General features: G+C 40.0%; 1 protein-coding gene across 6 annotated transcripts; it reads right to left on the reverse strand.

The window, feature by feature from the left end:
• Nucleotides 1-889: 889 nt before the first annotated feature.
• Nucleotides 890-20,090, reverse strand: LOC109689098 (baculoviral IAP repeat-containing protein 3). 6 transcript variants are annotated; one of them, XM_074066830.1, is made up of 10 exons: nucleotides 20,018-20,090; nucleotides 15,239-15,359; nucleotides 12,812-14,175; nucleotides 12,610-12,709; nucleotides 9,502-9,580; nucleotides 8,691-8,739; nucleotides 6,302-6,544; nucleotides 2,904-3,158; nucleotides 2,079-2,117; nucleotides 890-1,620 (listed from the first exon to the last, which is right to left on the reverse strand). In XM_074066830.1, the coding sequence occupies exons 3-10, from the start codon at nucleotides 13,782-13,784 to the stop codon at nucleotides 1,427-1,429; spliced, it is 1,932 nt and encodes a 643-aa protein (XP_073922931.1). In that variant the 5' UTR covers nucleotides 13,785-14,175; nucleotides 15,239-15,359; nucleotides 20,018-20,090; the 3' UTR covers nucleotides 890-1,426. The 6 variants fall into 6 exon arrangements, with proteins under 6 accessions (XP_073922931.1, XP_073922930.1, XP_073922929.1 ...); XM_074066829.1 differs by having other exon boundaries at nucleotides 19,987-20,075; XM_074066828.1 differs by having other exon boundaries at nucleotides 12,812-15,359; nucleotides 19,987-20,075.
• Between the last annotated feature and the right edge of the window lie 717 nt (nucleotides 20,091-20,807).

A 20,807-nucleotide genomic window follows, 5' to 3' on the forward strand; every position in this document is an offset into this window, starting at 1 on the left:
TGACTGAAGGGATAGCTTGACTACTGATGAATGGATTAAGAAAATGTGGTATCTATACACAATGGAATTTTATGCAGCCATGAAGAAGAACGAAATGTTATCATTCGCTGGTAAATGGATGGAATTGGAGAACATCATTCTGAGTGAGGTTAGCCTGGCCCAAAAGACCAAAAATCGTATGTTCTCCCTCATATGTGGACTTTAGATCAAGGGCAAACACAACAAGGGGATTGGACTTTGAGCACATGATAAAAGCGAGAGCACACAAGGGAGGGGTGAGGATAGGTAAGACACCTAAAAAACTAGCTAGCATTTGTTGCCCTTAATGCAGAGAAACCAAAGCAGATACCTTAAAAGCAACTGAGGCCAATAGGAGAAGGGGACCAGGAACTAGAGAAAAGGTTAGATGAAAAAGAATTAACCTAGAAGGTAACACCCACGCACAGGAAATCAATGTGTGTCAACTCCCTGTATAGCTATCCTTATCTCAACCAGCAAAAACCCTTGGTCCTTCCTATTATTGCTTATACTCTCTCGTCAACAAAATTAGAGATAAGGGCAAAATAGTTTCTGCTGGGTATTGAGGAGGTGGGGGGGAGAGGGAGGGGGCGGAGTGGGTGGAAGGGAGGGGGTGGGGGCAGGGGGGAGAAATGACCCAAGCCTTGTATGCACATATGAATAATAAAACAATTAAAAAAATACAAATAAATCCTCCGATTGTTCCAAAAAGAAAACCTGAAGCTCAAAGCCAGGTGTATCTACAAATGTAAATGAAGAAGCATCTTATGGGAAGGGATCTAAATTTTAGTTTGACATTCGATTGTCTTTAAGAGTCTGGGAGTAACAAAACTATCCAATATCATATAAATAAAGATACTAAGAACAAGAGTAATTTTTGTTGCTTTATTAAATTACTCCTCACAGAATTCTTTACAAAATTACCACATCCCTAAAGTGCCATTCAACAAATAATGAGACCTGTTTATAGAACACTGAGCAGAAAAGACAGAGATTTTGTGTTCCTGGTACCTCATACAACTCCAAAATATTTAATATTCTGAAAGGCAAACTCAAATATCTTCAATCTTACTTCACTAACAATTTCAGTAATACTGAAATTTTGACTATTATATTTGTAGTGCTAGTCTTGGTTTTTGCTCACAAGAACCAATGCCTATCATTCTCTTCGTATCTAAAATATTATTATATATAATATACATTATAATATAATATATAATATATATTATAAATATATTATTATATATTTTAGATGCATATTGATATAAATGTGTTGATATAAGACAAAATATTCCAAGCTATAAATAAATAAAAAAAAAAACTTTAGGAAACCAAATGAGTTTAAAGTTAAAATTATAATATAGTTAATCCATTAATTCTAGAGTTCAGACAAAGCTTTGAATCTATTTCATGAGAGAAACGTGCGAACCGTCCCCTTGATGGTTCCTCTGCAAATGGGGCATTTTCTCAGGGAGGGAGCGCAGTCTTTGCACACTACTAAGTGGCCACAAGGAATGAACACAATGGACACGTCTCTGTCCATACACACTTTGCACATCCTTTCTTCTTGCAGTTTCCTCAACTGTTCTTCCATTGGTAGATCTAAAAAGAAAAAAAATATTTTTTGATTTTTTTTTTTTTTTGTGGTACTGGGTATTGAGCTCAGGGCCTCCTTCTTGTAGACAAACAATCTACCACTTGTGCTACGCTCCCAGTCTGATGTTTGCTTTTACTGGGTTTTTGGCATATGTTAAATTCTCCATAGTGAAGTGCTTCATCATGACATTTCCAAAGACGCACGGAGTGTATTTGGGTCATATCCATCTCCTGTATTGCTCCTTCTGAACCCTTTCTGAAGGGGTTTTGCTGTGTAGCCCTGGCTGTCCTCAAACTTACAATCCTCCTGCCTTCACCTCCCACGTGCTGGGTTTACAGGCGAGAACCACTGTGCCCAGGAAAGAAAAGAATTTTTAATAAAAGGCAAATTTCCTCTCTTCTAATGAAAAACTAAGAAAATAAAAGCAATATTTTCTACTAGTTTGAAGTATTAATACAATTACCTGAAGCATCTCTGGGAATATACTTTATGTCCTGTTGCACTAAGGGAGGAAAAGAAAGAGCGTTACTATGACATGTAAGGTATTTAGCCACACAATATATTTTATTTTTGTTTGGTTATATAACAGGTTTCATTGTTTTGATATTTTCATACATGTATTCAGTGTACTTTGATCACAGTCATTCCCTCCCCACCTTCTCTTTTCCTCCCTCCCACCAAATAATTCCTCTTCTACTTTCATGTCTCTTTCTCTCTTAAATCCAGTTTCTACCTCTGAGAGAAAATGTGACATTTGTCTTTCTGAGTCTCGCCTATTTCACTCAACATGTAAATCTCCACTTCCATCTATTTGCCTATTAAATGGCATCATTTCCTTCTTTTTGTGACTGAGTAATACTCCCCTGTGGGCACCTAGATTGATTCCATTGGCTATTGTGGGTAGTGCTGCGATAAACGCAGGTGTGTGAGTGTCTCTATTGTTTGTATGCTCACTTACATTCATTTGGATATATGCCCAGGAATGGTACAGCAGGATGATATGCTAGTTCTAGTTTTAGTTATTTGAGGAGCCTCCATACTGACTTCCAGAGTGCCTGCACTAATTCTAAACAATAGTGTATAAAGATTCCTTTCAGGATATAGTTTTTAAACAAACAGTTTAGACTTTGGCAAAATACTCCTAATGGTAAGGCAACAGTAGTCTTTAATCTTCTGTGCAATTAATATTTATAAATTAGATTATTTTCAGTAACCACTAAATATGCTTCTATTAAGCATATTTTCAATTGACCTAGGAATTTCCCCAAAATATATTTCTAGTACTCACCAAATAAGCGATTATATAAAATGGGGTCAGTTTCTTTCAGAGAGTTCTTGAAGATAGTGGCTGCAATATTTCCCTTGACTAAAATAATGTCGATCAGTTTTCTTGATTGTAAAGAAGCCCGTGTCTTCTGTTTAATAATGTCACACTCTTGTTCATCGATCACACTTGCAGTTAGTAGACTCTCCAAAATTGGAACTACACAAGTCAAATGTTGAAAAAGTGCCATTCTGTTCTTCCGGATTAGCATTAGATCATCTTTATTGAAAAGAAGAAAACAAACACAAACATATTCAAACTCTGCTGGCCAGTTTCCATTACTACATAATATAAATGAGTGGAAATCTTAAACTCACCATCAGTTGACTGTTAGGTTTCGGGACACTCAATTCCTTGTGCCTAGTAACAACAAGGACTCACACTGGGCACTGCGGGTAAGCAGTTTTCATCTTCACCATAGCCCTTTGAAGTAGGGGTGGATTCCCCCATTCAACAAATGAGAAAACAGAACCCAGGTGAGGCAAATGAACTGCCCAAGGTCACATAAGAAGCATCTGTGAACCTGAAGCAGTGAAACCTAAACCATCTGTGTTCAACCATTCTGAGATACTGCTAAGCAGTTAACTAAATAAAATGCAGAATCTCATAAAGTTGAAATTTTAATTCAATCCATTTAATTGGGGAAAGGTTCAATCAAAAGAATTAAAATTTTTTCTTAAATTTTCATTTTTCCATTTCAAATTTCATTTTAAGTTGAAATTTTAATTATTTCCCCAAATGAGACATACTGCCACTAAATATTTGCTAGTAAGAAGGGAAAGGCACTGACAGTATTTCGAAGAATAAACCTTATTTGCCAATGACCACACGGTTGTTATGTAGGATCATCTTATTGTCCTTCAAGATCTAAGTTTTTATTTATTGGTACAAACAATATATTTTGAAACTATTATTTTATTATATCTTTGTATTATAACTCTGAGTCTTAAGTTTTTTTAAGTTAATTCTCGTGTAGGTTACCGTGATCTACAAAGCTGTTTCTTTTTAAAATTTTATTCTTTTTAAATTTTTAACTACAAAGCTATTTCTATGAAGCAATTATATAGAAGTTGTGCTGTTTGTTCTGTGAAGGAAAGGAGGAGGGGGAGAGGGGGGAGGAGAAAGAATAATAGGGTGAATCTAATTAAGGTACATTGTAAGCACATATGTAAATGTCACAATGAATCCCCCTTTGTACAACTAATATATGTTAATAAACTTTAAAAGAATACTTAGGGCTGTCTGGAGAAGAATTATTTTAGAAGAGATGGTTGTTAGATTTTGGAAATATTGACGTTGTCAAGTAATAAGACAAATAGAACTTCTCAAACATTTTTGAAAATGGTGCTTAGTCAAAAAGTCAAGGCAAGAGAAGTGCATTTTGAAGATAACTGAAGCTCTGAGAGTAAATGAAAAAAGGGGCTAGGACCTAGAATATTGCCTGGCACATAAATAGTGCTCTACAAATAACTGTTGAAAATACCAAAAACCAAGCCTTGGAAATTTAAAAAATAAGAATAAAAAGGCAACAGCCAGGAGCACAGAAGACTCTGAACAATATATCCTGTTAAGTGATCTGCATCAGAGAAGTAGCTCCCCATTAGAAAATACAAACAGAATGTATACTTGCTGTTAAGTATTTATATTTTTCAATCCAAGATTTTTCTACTTACATTTTGCCTAACAGAGTAAGTTCTCTGAAATTCTTAAGACTTGTAAAACTTGATCACTAGTAGTTGAGAAAAGTCTCATTTCAAAGTCATAGACTATTGTGGTTTATAAGTTGTGAAAACTTGAATATAACTTTGAAGCATATTCTTTTATTCTGAAAATATCCTAAATTGCATCTTTATTTATGCAACCATCAAGAAATTAATCACTCACTTCTTAGAAAACTATGAGGTAATCATCAACTTAAATGTAGGTATTTTCATTCATTCAATCAAAATAATTTCTTGAGCTCAGACTATAAAGACAGCATGCTAAGCTGTGTAGTTAGGAGGGTGAGGCTGAGATGCTACAAGCTCTTTTTGATGATATAAATCATGCTATAATGTTGACATGGTGTCATCTCTGGAGATTTTGTTGATTTACTTTGGAAGAAATATAAATATCTTCTAAGTGGAGGGTATTAGACAAATGTGAAGGTAAGGATTTTCTTCTTTGAGCAATTGTTGGCTGAACACCAATGCTAAGACTGAGATGACCAAAGGAAGGACATACTTGCCCAATCTTCACAGTGAAACAGAACCTGGCAAGACCAGGCAAAGATTAATTTGGACTGTGTTGCTGCATCCTGGTGGTGTGCAGGACTGAATAACACACTTTGGTAAATGTATGATGCCTGATGCCGTACTATGTTCTGACCTGTTTGTCTGTGTCTAGTGGAAGACAAATCCATTTTCATGGGCACAGGTGAGTTTCTCCTTGAATGGAGTAGATAATCTGACTGTCAATCAACTTGGGAAGAATATATCCCAGATGGCCTTGGACAAGGATGAGGTCAAACTTTTTGTCCTTTCTGAGTTATGAATATTTGCAGGTTTGGGCATTGGTAAGGGAAAACATGTTTGGGACTTACAAGGTCATCCATGTAAATAGCAGAGCTACACAGAGGTGAATCAGAAGCTAGGCAGAGAGACTTGTGAGACTATATCTACTTACAACTATAAATTGCCATCTGTGATATAATTCCCTCTGTTATCCCTGTTTCCAGTAGGAGCTTTTGTTAAAAGGGATGGTCTGGCAGGGCATGGTGATACATGCCTATAATTCCAGCTCTCAGGAGGCTGAGGCAGGAAGATGGTGAGTTTAAAACCAACCAAGACCCTGTCTCCAGAATCTAAAAATAAAATCAAAGTAAGGACATGGGTAGCTTGTCCTGGGAGAATATCCTAGAATACCTAGCATTCACCTAAATAACAGACACTGCAAGGGAAGTCAGTTCTGTGTAGGCATATAGGTGCCATAATAAAAATTTAGGCATTAATTTATAGTCACAGGCCTAGACAGGCTGTTACTGCTAATTTTAAAATTAATAATTGTCCCTGGTACCATCCTAATGTATAGCAAAGAAGAGTGAACAACTACACTGGGATAAAAATGTGCCATGAATAGTGCACAAAAGATCAGAGTAAAAATATGAATTAAGGACAAGATACTTTTGCTCAACATATACATTTATACATATTCAATTTAATGAGCCACTTCCAATGTGTTTCAATGTGAAGACTGTTTTTTCAATTTGAATTCAGAAGTCTAAACATAAAAAAATCAGACTGGGTTGAAGGGCAGATTTTCAGAACTTACACAGTGATACCACATCCTGCGGAAGGAGAGGTTAAATTAACAAGAACACGCACCCGATTCTTTTTCCTCGGATGCTCTCTCGCTCGCCTCTTCCCTTATTTCATCCTCTGCATTAAGTAAGTCCACTATGAGACTGCTGACGGTTTTGTAGTTCTCCCCGGTGGTCAGGATTTTACTCTGCACGGTCTGTTTCACCAGGCTTCTACTAAAGCCCATTTCCAAAGCAGACTTGACCACAGGTGTATTCATCATGACTGCATCTTCTGAAGAACTTTCTCCAGGTCCAAAACGAACAACTATGTGGAACAACAAATTTAGCACACATTAGGGTAGTCCATATACTCTCTAAGTTTGAAGTTATTATGACATCAAAAATGTAAAACCCACAAAATGCAGACAAACTACTTTGTAGGAACTTCATTAAATGATATGTGTGTCTGGTCACCAAAACAAGAATATAGAATATTGGTATTTAGATATAAAATATGTGTCATCTGTCTCAACTGTCATACCCATGAGAGTAGGAGACGGAAACAGAAGGTCACCTCTAACAGAATTAAGATCCTTTTGTTCCTCGACTGAATAAACAAGTGCACTTTCTAGATCAAATCTATATTATTGCATATCTGTTTTTCTTTGTTATTCATAGATACTAGTTGTACAAAATAATGGGCTTCACTGTGACATTTACGTACATGCACACATATAATGTACTTTGATTGTGTTCACCTCCTGGCCTTCTTCTTCCCAAATAATCCCCCCTTCTATTTTCATATCTTTAAAAAAAAAATCTAGGTTCTGCATCTGAGAGAGAACATGCAATATTTGTCTTTCTAAATCTGGCTTATTTTGCTTAACATGATGATTTGCAGTTCCATCCATCTTTCTGCAAGTGGTGTGATTTCATTCTGCTTGATGGCTGAATACTACTCCATTGTGTATAAATACTACTTTTCTGGTTTTGTTTTTTGAATTAGAGTCTCGCTGAGTAGCTCATGCTGACCTCAAACTCCTAATACTCCTTCCTCAGCCTCCCGCTGTGGGATTGCAGGCATGGACCACATTTTCTTTATCCATTCATCCATCAATGGGCAACCTAGGCTGATTCTGTAAATTTGGCTATTGCATTTTGGTGAATTTATTAGCCAGACCATTACTCACCTGTATTACTGCACTGACCCACTGCAGTATTGTTCCCTTCCAGCACACTCTCAACAATGCAACAGAGTAACTTTTAAAAACACAAATCTGATCATATCACAGTCCTCAAAATTTCTCAGCAATTCCACCACACTTGGGATGAAATCCAAAATTTACTTGTGGCTCATGAGCTCTCATACAACATGCACCCCTGTCCCTTGCCACTTTCTTATTTGCACTCTGCACTCCGGCTGGAAAGTCACAGGCCCAGAGTTCTTGGTCAGATTCTTCCTGCAGTGCTGGCCACACCTTGCCACCTGCCTCCTGCATTGACCTGCCTGCAGCAAGTACTTCTGGCCACGCAGACTTTCAGTTCTATAAATCCACCTGTTCTATGTCACTTGGATCTTTCCTCTGTGGTCCCTGTGCCTGGAATATGCTCCTCTCCCTTTGTCACTTGATTCTTTCCCTGTGGGGTTCTCTGCTAAGACAAGTACTTGCTCCAGAAAGCCTTTGCAGGTCCTCAAGCCTGGGTTCATTGAACATGCACTCTTCTGTTCTACCTTGTTTCCCCACCTCCTATTTATGCATTTGCTGCTGCTTTAAGATAATTAGCTCATGAGACTCACAGTCATGCTTATTTCCTCAAAACAAAATACAGACAAGAAATATTTATTGAATTGAACATTAAAAATAAATGGACTAGAAGGACTTGTTCCAATATTTGCTGTATCTCCTCTTAGGTTTAATGCACAGACAAGTCACTTAGTCTCTTGAGCCTTGGGGTCCCTACTGCAGAATAGGAAGAGTATCTTCTACCATCTCCATTTCACAGAAAAAATATGTAAGCATGTTGATGTCTCAGCACATCTGTTTCCATGCTAGTCCAAGAACAAGGGTTAGTTAGGCTAGATGTATATAGATTGTTAAAATTATAGATGCCCGAGGCTGGGGGAGTAGCTCAGTGGAAGAGCTTTTGTTTAGCAGGTACAAGGCCCTGGGTTCAATTCTCATGACCACCCACAACAAAAGCAAATACCAAAAACAATTACAGACACCCAAGCCCCATACTGAGGCACTCTGATTGAATCCAGTAGGTCCAAAGCATAAGCTAGAAATCACTAGTTTCTAAAATTTTCCAATCAACTCTGACAGGCACTGAAGTTTGAGAAATACAAACATGGTGTGTTTGAAAATGCATGATAAATTATAGATCAGTACAAGTGTCCATTATCATGGTAACCTTTCAGTGTCACAGCACCAAATTCAGTTCTGTTGGCGGTAAATTGTTATCATACATACTTGGTGATTCTGTACTTTCATCTTCTGGAGTGTCTGATGTGGACAACAGCTACAGGAAAAAAATGCATTAAGTTAAAATAGAAACTTTATTCTGCCCATTGTAAGAAAGAAAAGGTAATCAATAGACCTATTTTATTAAGTTTTTTGCAAACTGACTTTCTTAGTTGCAAAGTATTTTTTAAATCAAAGGCAATATTTCATTTACACTCACCAGTGATTTCACAGGCCATAACTAATAGAATGTGTGTGTCTGTGTTTCTACTAACAAATAAAACATGTTTTCATTGAGGCAGGAAAGGACTACAGCTTTTCAGGGATCTGTCAGCCAGTCAGTCGGCCTTTCATGCACAGGTCCCATGTTCCCTGGCTCATCCTTTGGGATAGATCACACCTGTATCAGTTCCACTGACCCTGGATAAGAAGGTTTTGAACCTCGGACTATGAGTTCTGATTTGCTTTTCCAAGAAGATCAGAAAGAACAATTAAATTCTTCCCCAAATCACGTACATAGTAAATGTTTTACATAGAAAAAAATTACATAATAAATCTATTAAATGTTATTCTCCCAGCTGATTTTTTTCCTCAAATAGTTGAATTCGATTGGACAAATACTTAAGAGAAACATAACCAATATAATTTTCTGCAGGTTATTCATATTCATCTATTTTCCTCTGAAGGATCATCTCCAATTTAAAAAGCAAAGATGCTTTTAAAACAACTCTTGCCTTTTCAAAAAAATCTTTCCTCTGTTCAGAAAATAATTCCTCTATTGGCAAACTATGATTTAAAAAAAGAAAAAGGCTTACCCTACCTGCTCAAGCAGATGAGGGAAACTGGCTTGAACTTGATTCACAAACTCTTGTCCTTTAACTCTTATCAAGTACTCACACCTAAAACATAAACACAGTTTAGAAGTTTATTTGATAAGAGTGAAATGAACGTTGAACAAATTCCTCATCTCTAGCTGTTTGCTCTGTTTGAAATCTGGTTAAGTGCCCTAAGTCACAGAATTATTTAAGATCACTGATTCTAAACTTAAAGATAGAAGAATAAATAAGTCCTTCCCCACTGGGAACTGATTCTATGCATTTCTTTCTTTTTAAAAACATCACTGTAAAACCAGCCTATAAATATCCCACAATAGGATCAGATTTGCATGTGTGTGCACGTGTGTGCATGTGTGTGCACACTTGTGTTTGTGTGTGTGCATGTGTGTATGTGTGTGTCTGTGAATTTTTAAACTTATTTTTAAGGCACCACCTATCACAGATAATATGAATTTGATTTACTGGTAGTACTTTTTCATATAGTTTGAATATTTTACAAATTTTGGGTTATATTTTCTAGGATATATCATGTTTCACCTAATTTAGAAATGCCCGAAATGTTTATCTTAATTTAGGCAGACCTAATCTAGCCTTGGGTGATATTTTACATGAACATACACATTCATATCACAATAAGTGATAAGAGATGCTAAGGTGAAACCAGGCTGATGGAAAAGAGGAAGGTGCAACCTGTGCTCTGCCAAGGCTGGGTGGGAAGGGCCAGGAGTCTCAGCTGACTGAGTCCAGGCTGTCTCCACTCAGACTCCTCACTGCTCTTGTCAACTGTTCTAAGAGTCTTAAAAAGTACCCTGATGCATGACATCAAAAAACAGAAAATGGATGGATTAAGAAAATGTGGTGTTTATACACAATGGAATTTTATGGAGCCATGAAGAAGAATGAAATCTTATCATTCGCAGGTAAATGGATGGAACTGGAGAACATCATTCTGAGTGAGGTTAGCCTGGCCCAAAAGACCAAAAATCATATGTTCTCCCTCATATGCGGACATTAGATCAAGGGCAAACACAGCAAGGGGATTGGACTTTGATCACATGATAAAGCGAGAGCATGCAAGGGAGGGGTGAGGATAGGTAAGACACCCAAAAAAACTAGACAGCATTTGTTGCCCTCAATGCAGAGAAACTAATGCAGATACTTTAAAGCAACAGAGGCTAATAGAAGAAGGGGACCAGGAACTAGGAACTAGACAAAAGGTTAGTTTGAGAAGAATTAATTTAGGAGGTTACACACATGTACAGGAAAGCAATTCGAGTCAACTCCCTGTATAGCTATCCTTATCTCAACTAGCAAAAACCCTTGTTCCTTCCTATTATTGCTTATATTCTCTCTTCAACAAAATCAGAGATAAGGGCAAAATAGTTTCTGCCTGGTAGTGAGGGGGGTAGGGAGGGAGAAGAAGGGGGCGGGGGATAAGGGAGGAGGTGGGGGGAAGCAGGGAGAAATGACCCAAACATTGTATGCACATATGAATAAAAGAAAAAAATAATAAATAAATAAAAGCAGTATTAAAAAGATTAAAAATAAATAAATAAAAACAGAACATGGAAATAGGTAGAAAGTTCTCTAAATAAGTGATTCTCATCTCCATGACAGTTGTAAAAAGCTGAAGACTTACAAAGAGGGACAAGAGAGAAAGAAAAAGAAAACCAAACACATATTCCAATATTCACAAGTTTGGCACTTCCTATCCAACATCAAATATAAGTGCAAAATGAATTCACGGTACTACCAAAGTAAATTTACTATTTTTTTTGGAGACTCACACAATGGAGAGCACTTTTTAAAATCTATGTGAGTGTTCTTTATAACTTCATGATATCAAAAATCTTTAATAGTTAGGAAGCACAAAATTGCTAGAAATGAAGATAAGTGCTATATGAAAAATGTATATAATGAAAATAATTTTGGACATCAAGGTTAGTAATCAAGATTAAACAGTACTAAAAGTTTTGACCATGAAAAATGTAACTATAGGCCATGAGTTTGGATGAAGTGTAGACTTGTCAAAAGGGTGAGATACAACAACAAAACACTACGTAAGGTTAACCAGATGACGTGAGTCTACATTTACCCCAAAACCCTACTAACTATAGCAACCTTACTCTGTTCTCCTTTGTCTTTTTTATCTGTGACACTTACTGTCATCCAACGTGCTACATAACTTACTAAATTTGCATTGATGTCTGTTTTCTTCTGCTACAAAACAAGCTTATGAGACCTGGGCATCATTTTTTTTTTTGGTTCAACTAAATATTTTATGTACCTAGAGCAGTGTGTGGCAACAGATGATCTATTACAAAATATTGAATGAATGGAAATATGTCCAAGACATATGTTGACTGAAAAAGTTTTAAACTGTACATAATGTTTAAGTGATTGGGATTTGCTACAAGTGCTACTAGTATGTAAAATTATACAACTTCATTGTCTATAAAATGTATATATAAATTGCATACATGAGCGTGCTTAAGGAGATATTTAGAGGAATGATCACCAAATAGAAACCATGGTATCTTTAAGTGGTGAGATTTTTGGGCATTTAATTTTTCTTTCTCTGTGCTGTGTGTGTGTGTGTGTGTGTGTGTGTGTGTGTGTGTGTCTAAGACTGGGGTTTGAACTTAGCTTCACACTTGCAAAGCAGGCACTGTACTGCTTTTCATACCTCCAGTCTATTTTGCTCTGGTTATTTTGGAGGTGGAGTTTCATGAACTATTTGCCCAGGCTGACCTTGAACCATGATTCTTCCAATCTCAGCCTCCCAAGTAGCTAGGATTACAGGCATGAACCACCAGCACCCAGCTCACTGTACTTTTGTAAAACTGTCTTTATAATGAGCATCTATTATATAATTTTAATATATTTCTAAAAATATTAAACAAAAAAATTCCAAACCTATTTCTTCTTTGCCTTAAATATTTCAAACCTTTCCAGTAATTATTTTTTCTAAGTAACCCCTCCTAAACTTATTCACAAATGTATCTTTGAAATCAATGATTATAAGGTAAACACATACAAATCCTTCTCATAGTAGTCACAAAGGTTTGCAAAGAGAATTTCAAACCGTTTACCTTGGAAACCACTTGGCATGTTCCACCCAGGGATCATCTCCCAACTCCCAACACCTCAGTCCACCGTCACAGCAAAAGCATTTCACATCATCACTGTGACCTAAAATTGATTTTCAACCAAAACTTGTAAATACATATAATTTGCCCCATGTGTAAGATAAAACATGTTGAATTTTTTAAATGATTAATTTAAGTTTCTTACCCACATAATAAAAACCCGCACTGGCAAGTTGCTCAGGTTGAACCAGAACACTTGCAGGCCAGTTAAAGAATGTCTTGAAGCGAGCTGCGTGCGTCTGCATGCTCAGGTTGGACACAGAGTATCTCCAAGAGTCTGGGAACTGATTTCCTACAAAGGGGCAGCTGGGGAAATGCCTGCGGTGTTCTGACATAGCATCATCCTTGGGTTCCCAGTTACTTAGCTTTCCACCACAGGCAAAGCAGGCCACTCTGTCTCCAGGTCCTATGTAGTAAAAGCCAGCTTTGGCCAGCTCTGTTGGTGACAGGAAGGTCAGTGGCCACGCTTGATAAGTGAGTAACCTGGCGTTCTCAGAATTCATTGCACACTGGTAGGGACTTGTCCTGAAGGCAAACAAATCTTGATTTGATCTGAAGTTCACAGGATTTGATGGAAAGCTTTCATAAGAGGCACTGAAATAGACACTGTTTTCCAGACTTGGGAGAAACGAAGGTGCAGAATTTGTTGCTGAAGAAGAAAAAGAAGGCCGAGGGGTGGTTTCCACATTGTTGACTGAATTTAGACTCTGAACAAAACTGCAGCTGGGGTACAACTTTTTATGCTTTTCAATAGGACTGTCTCCTTGTTTCCAGTTATCCAGCATCAGGCCACAACAGAAGCATTTGACCTTGTCGTTCACACCAGTGTAATAGAAACCAGCACGAGCAAGACTCCGTTCTGAGACAGGAACCCCAGAGGGGAACGTGGAATATGTGGACATCCGGTACAGTTCACAGGACAAGTCATACTTCAGTTCAAACGTGTTGGCACTTTTCATCAGATTTGATAGGAAGATGCTATTTTCTACTACGTTCATGGTGAAGTTGACGGGGAGGGAAAGGGACCAGCCTTTCTCTGGGGAGGTAGTTTTGTGCATGGCTTTTGATTTGTTCTGTCTCACCATGAGGCTGAACACTGAAAATGAGAAAGCTTTCATGTTTTTCTTTTATGCACTTTTGGGTTTTGGCACAGTGAGATTCTAAATCCTATGCTGACTGAGGGACACTTTTGTATGACTTACACATACAATGTAGAAATAGTGCTACAGAGTAACCCATGATGACAATTAAAGCCCTTCCTGGAGGTGATCAGGAAGTCATTTTATGCCGGGCATCTCCACAGGGCGGACGGCTCCAGAGGCCCCTGGCACAGTCAGTGGTACTCATCCAACCTCTGGGAACAATGTCTGACTCCCAAAGCTGGCTCCTCTTTGTGGGGGAAAACCATGCCCCACAAATGTTCTACAACATAAACATTTAATATGTCTATTTTGCTTCTCTGGAAATTGTGAAATTTGATAGCCGGGAAAAAAAATTAAGACCTTCCTCCTAGGAAGAAAAGAACACATTACCATAGTTCACACACAGTTTCTCACAAAACGCCAAGATGGATAATCAAATTATATAAATTTTGTCTTGGGAATACTATACCCTGAACCAAAATTTATCATGATTAAAAAAATAAATTTACTTAATCATTTTAACAGCAGGGACCTATAATTAGAATTTCTGAATTATGACCTGCAAGCCATCAGAAAGCAGACTCTGTCAATAATCCCAGCAATGACCAAGAAACAAGTCCCATGGGCTGTCCACGAGTGATTTGCAAGCATGGCTTCCCTGAGCTCACAGAAGTGGGTTTCCTTCTGCAGACTTCAGTCCTTCCTTTCCAGGTGGCAGGAGAAACACCAGAGCTGTTGCCAGTGATTATTCCCCTCTAAGTAAATTACTGTGACTAACTTCATCATTCCCTTCAATGGTCAAAAGGTTTACACACTGTTACAAAATGCTTTCCTTGTCTTTGTATTTTCTTTCCAAATGAGTTGGTTATTTTACCAAAATGTAACCATTTAGCCATCATTCTCATAGGTAACAGCCTATTTGAACAAACGAAATTTTCCACTTTTAAAATATCGTGACCTTGTAAGTGATAGGATTACCTTTTACCATGCATTAGGTTTAACTTCCTGCTTTCCTCTAAATTTTCTGTACCTACCAACCAGTTCTGTTCTTGACAGTCTTTGTCATTGCAGGAGTCTTTCAACACGTACAAGGTTTCCCTGGCATATTTCTCTACTCTTGCTGAGAGCTGAATATTAGCTCTCTGTTCTGGATGATGGCCACTCATTTTCAAATCTTTCCCAAACACAGGTGCTTTTTTCTTACTCTTACACAGAGGCCAGCAAGAGCTTGTCTAGCCAATTTTGAAAAGATTACTTCACCAATATGCTCCCATTACAATTACTTCTTTTCTTCCACAAATCAAATTCACCAATCAAAATCACTAGTTACACCTCATCTAATAAGATTCTATTTTTTAAATTAACATTCTTTAAATAATAAACCGAACATCTAGTTAACAATTAATTTGTTTGCCCATGCACAAAACTACCTCCCGAGATTAGACTGAGTCCCTTTTAAGGGGATTAGGTCTCCATTTTGAGATGTATTTGTTTACAGAAGAAACTGGAAAAAAGCCAGAAGTAGTGGAATAGTTTGTGTCCTTTGTAAATCTGTTTAAAAGAGAAAGAGAGTGAGTTTTAGAATTCATGTAATTCACAGGTATAACACAATGATCCTTTTCTTAGAGCACTGGTGTGTACTAACAACTGTCCACTATGTGTGTACTCTTAATATGTCTACAAAATGCTATATTAGTTGGGGCTGGAGGGGTAGCTCAGTCGTAGAGCACCTGCCTCACTTTTGAGCATGCCCAGTGCCCTGGGTTCGAACCCCAGCACTGAAAGAAAAAGGTTGCTGGACTAGGTACCATAGAGACCAAGAAATCCCACACAGAAACTAGAGGTCTCAAACTTGTGGCCAGTAGATGCATTTTGTCTGTCTTGTACAGAACCGGAGTACAATGTCTTGCCAATTTTTTTAACTTTTTATTTTGAAATTAACTTACACTTAGAGAAAAATGTACAAAAATAAGATCATAAAGTTCCAGTGTTTTCTGCCCTCAATGTCCTCAAGGTTAACACCTTATATAACCACGGTACAATTATAGAAACCAGAAGAAACCTTTTTCCTTTTTTATTCCCCACTAGATCAGAGTTTCTGAAACCCTTTTCGTAATTTTTCAGGAGTTAGGGTACATTGGTTTATTCCTCTCGTGCTAATCTTTTTATTGTAATTATTCAGGCATATTAATTATACAAATTAGTGGTTTGTGATGTCTCCAGACATGCATATACGGTGCTTCACGCTTTGCTACTCTCCCTTCTATCCTCTCCCCACATTCCCTTCTCTAATAGTCCCTCCTCAGAAGAAGCACACCATACTTGTCTTTCTATGCCTGGCTTACTTTGCCTAACATGATGATCTCCAGTTCCATCTATTTTCCCGCACATGACATAGTCGTATTCCTCTTTATGGCAAATTGTCTATTGTGTATGTACACCTCAGTCTCTATCCATTCATCTTTGGTGGGCACCTAGGGTGATTCCACACCTTGGCTACTGTGAACACTGCCACAGTAAACGTGGGAGTGGTATCTCTATTGAATTCTGATCTCATTTCCTTTGGGTAAGTACCCAGGAGTGGTATCGATGGGTCATATGGCAGTTCTAGTTTTAGTTTTTGAGGAATCTCCATATAGTTTTCCATTCTCACCAACAGTGTATAAGGATTCTTTTTCTCTACATTCGTGCCAGCATTTGTAGCAATCAGAAAATTAAACTGACAGAATGCTACTAGTTAACCTTCATGCCTTATTTGAATTTCACCAGTTCTCCAAATCTGTTTTTTCATGGACCACAATATTTTTAAATTATTACTAACTTTTTTTTTTTTAACTTCTCCTGACAAGTCATATCTGGCCACACCAAACCTGCATTCCCAAGTGGCACCATTCAGCCTGGCAGCAGCTGCTCCCTCTACAACAGGCACACTGTCTCCATTTTGTCACTGAGCTTTGACTCCCTGATACAGAGACTGCCACTGGCCTAGCACTGTTGTTTCTCTTGCAGTACAATATGAGGAGAGGGAAACTGGTATAGTAACTGTGTCTATCAAAAGTAGCAAATATGAAAGTTAGATGAAAAGGGACACAGGTTTTATGAAAAGTGGAAGAACCCTATTTCTTTGTAGAAAGGAGGAATATTCATTCATGACAAACACATAAACAAAGAATACCGTTGTTTAAAAGAGCCACCCACAGTTTTGCCAGGGCTTTGTGTGCATTTGGATTTGAAAACCCTTGACACAGATCTCACCCTGATAAAGAAGCTTTGGTGTGGAAACAAGGCACATACTTGGAGAAATGGAGGCAATGATCATACAGAGAATATACAAAAATATGCAGATGTCATCCCTGGATCATTTCAACAACTGGCTGACTGACCCATTTCTACCACCTAGACTTCCTAATGTTCCTAGAGAAGATCAGTAGCCCTGCAGATGAGGCCACCACCACTTCAGACTTGTCCTTGCCCCTTAACAAGCTGTACTGCGAGCTGGGTGCTGGTGGTTCATGTCTGTAATCCAGGCTGAGATCAGAAAGATCATAGTTCCAGGCCAGCCTGGGCAAATAGTGGGATCCAATCTCAACGGAAAAAAGCTGAATGTGGTCGTGTGCACCTGTCTGTCATCCCAGAGACAGCGGGAAACATTAAATGAATTGGGTACCAGGCCATCTTAGGCAAAAAGTGAGACCCTATCTCCAAAATAACCAGAGCAGAACAGGCTGGAGGCATGAATTAAGTGGTAGAACACCTGCCTAGCAAGCTTGAAGCCCTGAGTCCAAAAGTCCCCAGTACACCAAAAAAAAAAGGAAGGAAGGAAGGAAAGGGGGAGAGGGAGAGAGGGAGGAAGAAAGGGAGGGAGGGAGGGGGGAAGGGAGGGAAGGAAGGAAGGAAGGAAGGAAGGAAGGAAGGAAGGAAGGAAGGAAGGAAGGAAATTCACGCCCAAAATCCAAGCACTCTGAAGGTTGAAGCAGGAGAATCTTGAGTTCAAGGCCAGCCTGAGCTACCTAGAGAGACCCTGTCAAAGAAAAGGAAAGAGAATTTCTGCTTTGCCCTACTCAGCAACCTACCATTGCCTTTGTGCAACCCTTCTAAGCCTCAACTTTCCCATCCCTGTGTTCACTCAGTTGCCTTCTCTTCCTGAAAGAGGAGACCTTGTGAGCAGTAATCTTTGCACATCCTCATGGCGCTGCCTTTTTGCTCACTCCCTACCAGCTGCTCAGTGAAAGACAACCCCATATGGGATCCACCGTGTCCCCACAGCTGCACCTCCCCTCACTTCAAGTCTCACTCTCCACCTGCTCTTTCCCTTTCACCTAACAACCCTGCTGCAGTCCATCTCAGCTTTCAAATGAAAACAACCAAAAAATGCCTCTTCCAACCCCACTATCCATGCTAGCAACTGCCCCTTCCCTTATCCACCTTCACAGCCCACATACAGGGACAACGTCTCTGCTTTCCCCTCTCCATCACTCTTGGCACCAGCACCACTTGAAAAGTCCTTGATACAAGTAACACCGGTGGCGCCTTTGCCAAAGCCAATGGAAATGTTTGCAACTGACAACAGTTCACTTCTTACACACACTTTGCTTCCTGGGCCTGTCCAACAGCACTGTCTTGGAATTGCTCTCTCTTCTCTACAGGCTCCTTCAGAGATGGGCTCAGGTTCCAGTCTCTTTTCTTCCGCTACTATGTCGGGGTTGGGGGGTGCAACCCCTCATCCCAGGGCTGTTGGGTGGCCCCACCCTCTGGGGCACCAGGCATATCCGTCTCTCTGACACTGAAGCCAAGTGTGCCTTTTTTCTCTGCCTCTAGCTAGACAGCGAGCTCCCTCAGAACAGGAACTATGCTTTACTTCCTTACCAACCCTCTTGCCCCAACACCCACAAAGCTGACATGTCAGGCAGACACTGAGAAGAAAACAGGCAACTCAAAAAGCCCTGCATGACCACAGAACCCTGTTCACATGGTGTCAAGGACATCAGTTAGTGATGGTCCAATATCAGGCTTTGGAGTCACATATCGTGGGTTCTCAATACAAATTAGTCCCCTTGTAGCAGGACTGTGACCTTGGGCAAGTAAGACCCCAGAAGCCTGTTTCCTCATTGTCCAGTGGAGAGAATCATGGCACCTGCTTCTTCGGATTGTGATCCTTAAATGTAAAAAATACATGTAAAGTCCTCTGAGGGGACCCCCTGGATAGCATGGAGCCAATAGCACACTTACTGTTAGCAACAGACACAAAGTGAGCACTGTTGCTATTTTAGTACCAGGAAGTAACTGCGCCATCTGCCATCTACCATCTGTCATCTACCATCCACCATCCACCATCCACCATCCACCATCCACCATCCACCATCCACCATCTACCATCCACCATCTACTGGCCACACTAAGAGCGCTGCCAGACTCCTGGACTGACCACCAGGAAAACAACCAGAAGTCTACTGTGCTGCTGCCATTTGGGAACATCCCTCAGTTCGATCATTAAGCATTTTGCTGAGCCCTTTCTGGGCCAATCCTCACGTCAGGCTCTGTCGTGAAGCTGACTTGGAACCCACCAAGACTTGATGACACCTCTTAGCAATCAGTTAAAATGGCCAAGCTTCAACACTGCACTGGCTCACCCCAAAAACTGAAACACATTCGAGTTCCCTGCAGGAAGGGTCTGCAGAGCCAGCATGGACTGCCTGCAGGGTTGCTGTCCTGGACCCCGTGCCAGCACCCAGTGCCTCTCAGGCCAGAGCACAGTCCTCACAGCCCCCGTCATTTGTCCCTCATCTAGTTGGTGCCTGTTAACCATGCCACCCTGACCGTCGTCCTCCTCTGCAGCTGCAGCCCCGGGAGAGCCCAGGGCCAGTGCTGGCTGGCTGTCTCCTCCTTGCACTCCAGTGGACGCACAGACAGACACCCTCAGACTCACAGACACACACATACATACATAGACACACACATACAAATACACACAGACACACACACAGACACAGATGCACACACAGACACCCTCAGACTCACAGACACACACACATACATACATAGACACACACATACAAATACACACAGACACAGATGCACAGAGACACACACACACAGACACAGACATACAAACACACACACACATAGACACACATGCAGACGCAGAGACACACAAACACACACAGATGCACACACTCACAGCAGCCCGGTTCCTGAGGCCAGACACGCACCAGCAAGGAAGAACTTGGGGCTTCTCAGTGACACCTGTCGCTGGTCCCACAAGCTGCCTTTAACTGACTCACCGGCCCCACCCCTCCCCACCCCCAGCGCCCCCCTGTCCCCTCTCCGCCCACTGCCTGGGCTGCAGGCGGGGCTTTCCTTTGAAGATTTCGGGGAACTCCGTGGCAATAACCACACACACTTCCCCCGGCCCAGGCCTGGCAAACCCAGTCGGGGATTTCCAGGGCCCTTTACTAAGTGTGACTTGCCCAGACGGCATATCCGTGTGGCATTTACTGAAAGACCTTTGCTTCACTGCCTGTGGGTCAGAGGAAATCTTGGTAACCCCATAGAGATCACGGTCAGCCTGTCTGGAAGGGGTCCCCCGTGTGCTCACAGGTGAACGAGGTTTTCCAAGCTTCTACTGGCGCTGCAAGAAGTTCAGAATGAAGGGAGAAAGGCACTGAAACTTTGTGAAATCTTTCTGATTATTTTCACTTTTTGTTTTGGCCAAGAAAGGAAGAGATAAAAGTAAACTTAGGGGTATTTCTAAAAATATAACACAGTTCTTCTTTGCAGTTTATTTTTTATGTTTTTTGGGGGTTGGGGTTGGTGGGACTGTGGTTTGAATGCAGGGCTTCATCCTTGCAAAGCAGGCACTCTATTGTTTGAGCCACTCCTCCAGTCTATTTTGCTCAGGTGACAGGGTCTCCTGAAGTATTTGCCCAAGCTGGCCTCAAACCACAATCCTCCCAGTCTTTCTAGGATTACAGGGGTGAGCCACTAGCATCTGACTATTTT

This window comes from Castor canadensis, chromosome 2 (genome assembly GCF_047511655.1).
Source record: "Castor canadensis chromosome 2, mCasCan1.hap1v2, whole genome shotgun sequence".
In the NCBI taxonomy this organism is placed as follows: domain Eukaryota; kingdom Metazoa; phylum Chordata; class Mammalia; order Rodentia; family Castoridae; genus Castor; species Castor canadensis.

What these genes read in the sequence shown, in the direction of transcription:
- LOC109689098 (XM_074066830.1), bottom strand. Translation starts at nt 13,784, where the DNA reads ATGAAAGCTTTCTCATTTTCAGTGTTCAGCCTCATGGTGAGACAGAAC. An exon ending in TGCGGGTTTTTATTATGTGG is followed by an intron (nt 12,710 to 12,811) that starts GTAAGAAACTTA and finishes AATCAATTTTAG; the next exon opens with GTCACAGTGATGATGTGAAA. An exon ending in TTTATATAATCGCTTATTTG is followed by an intron (nt 2,118 to 2,903) that starts GTGAGTACTAGA and finishes TTCCTCCCTTAG; the next exon opens with TGCAACAGGACATAAAGTAT.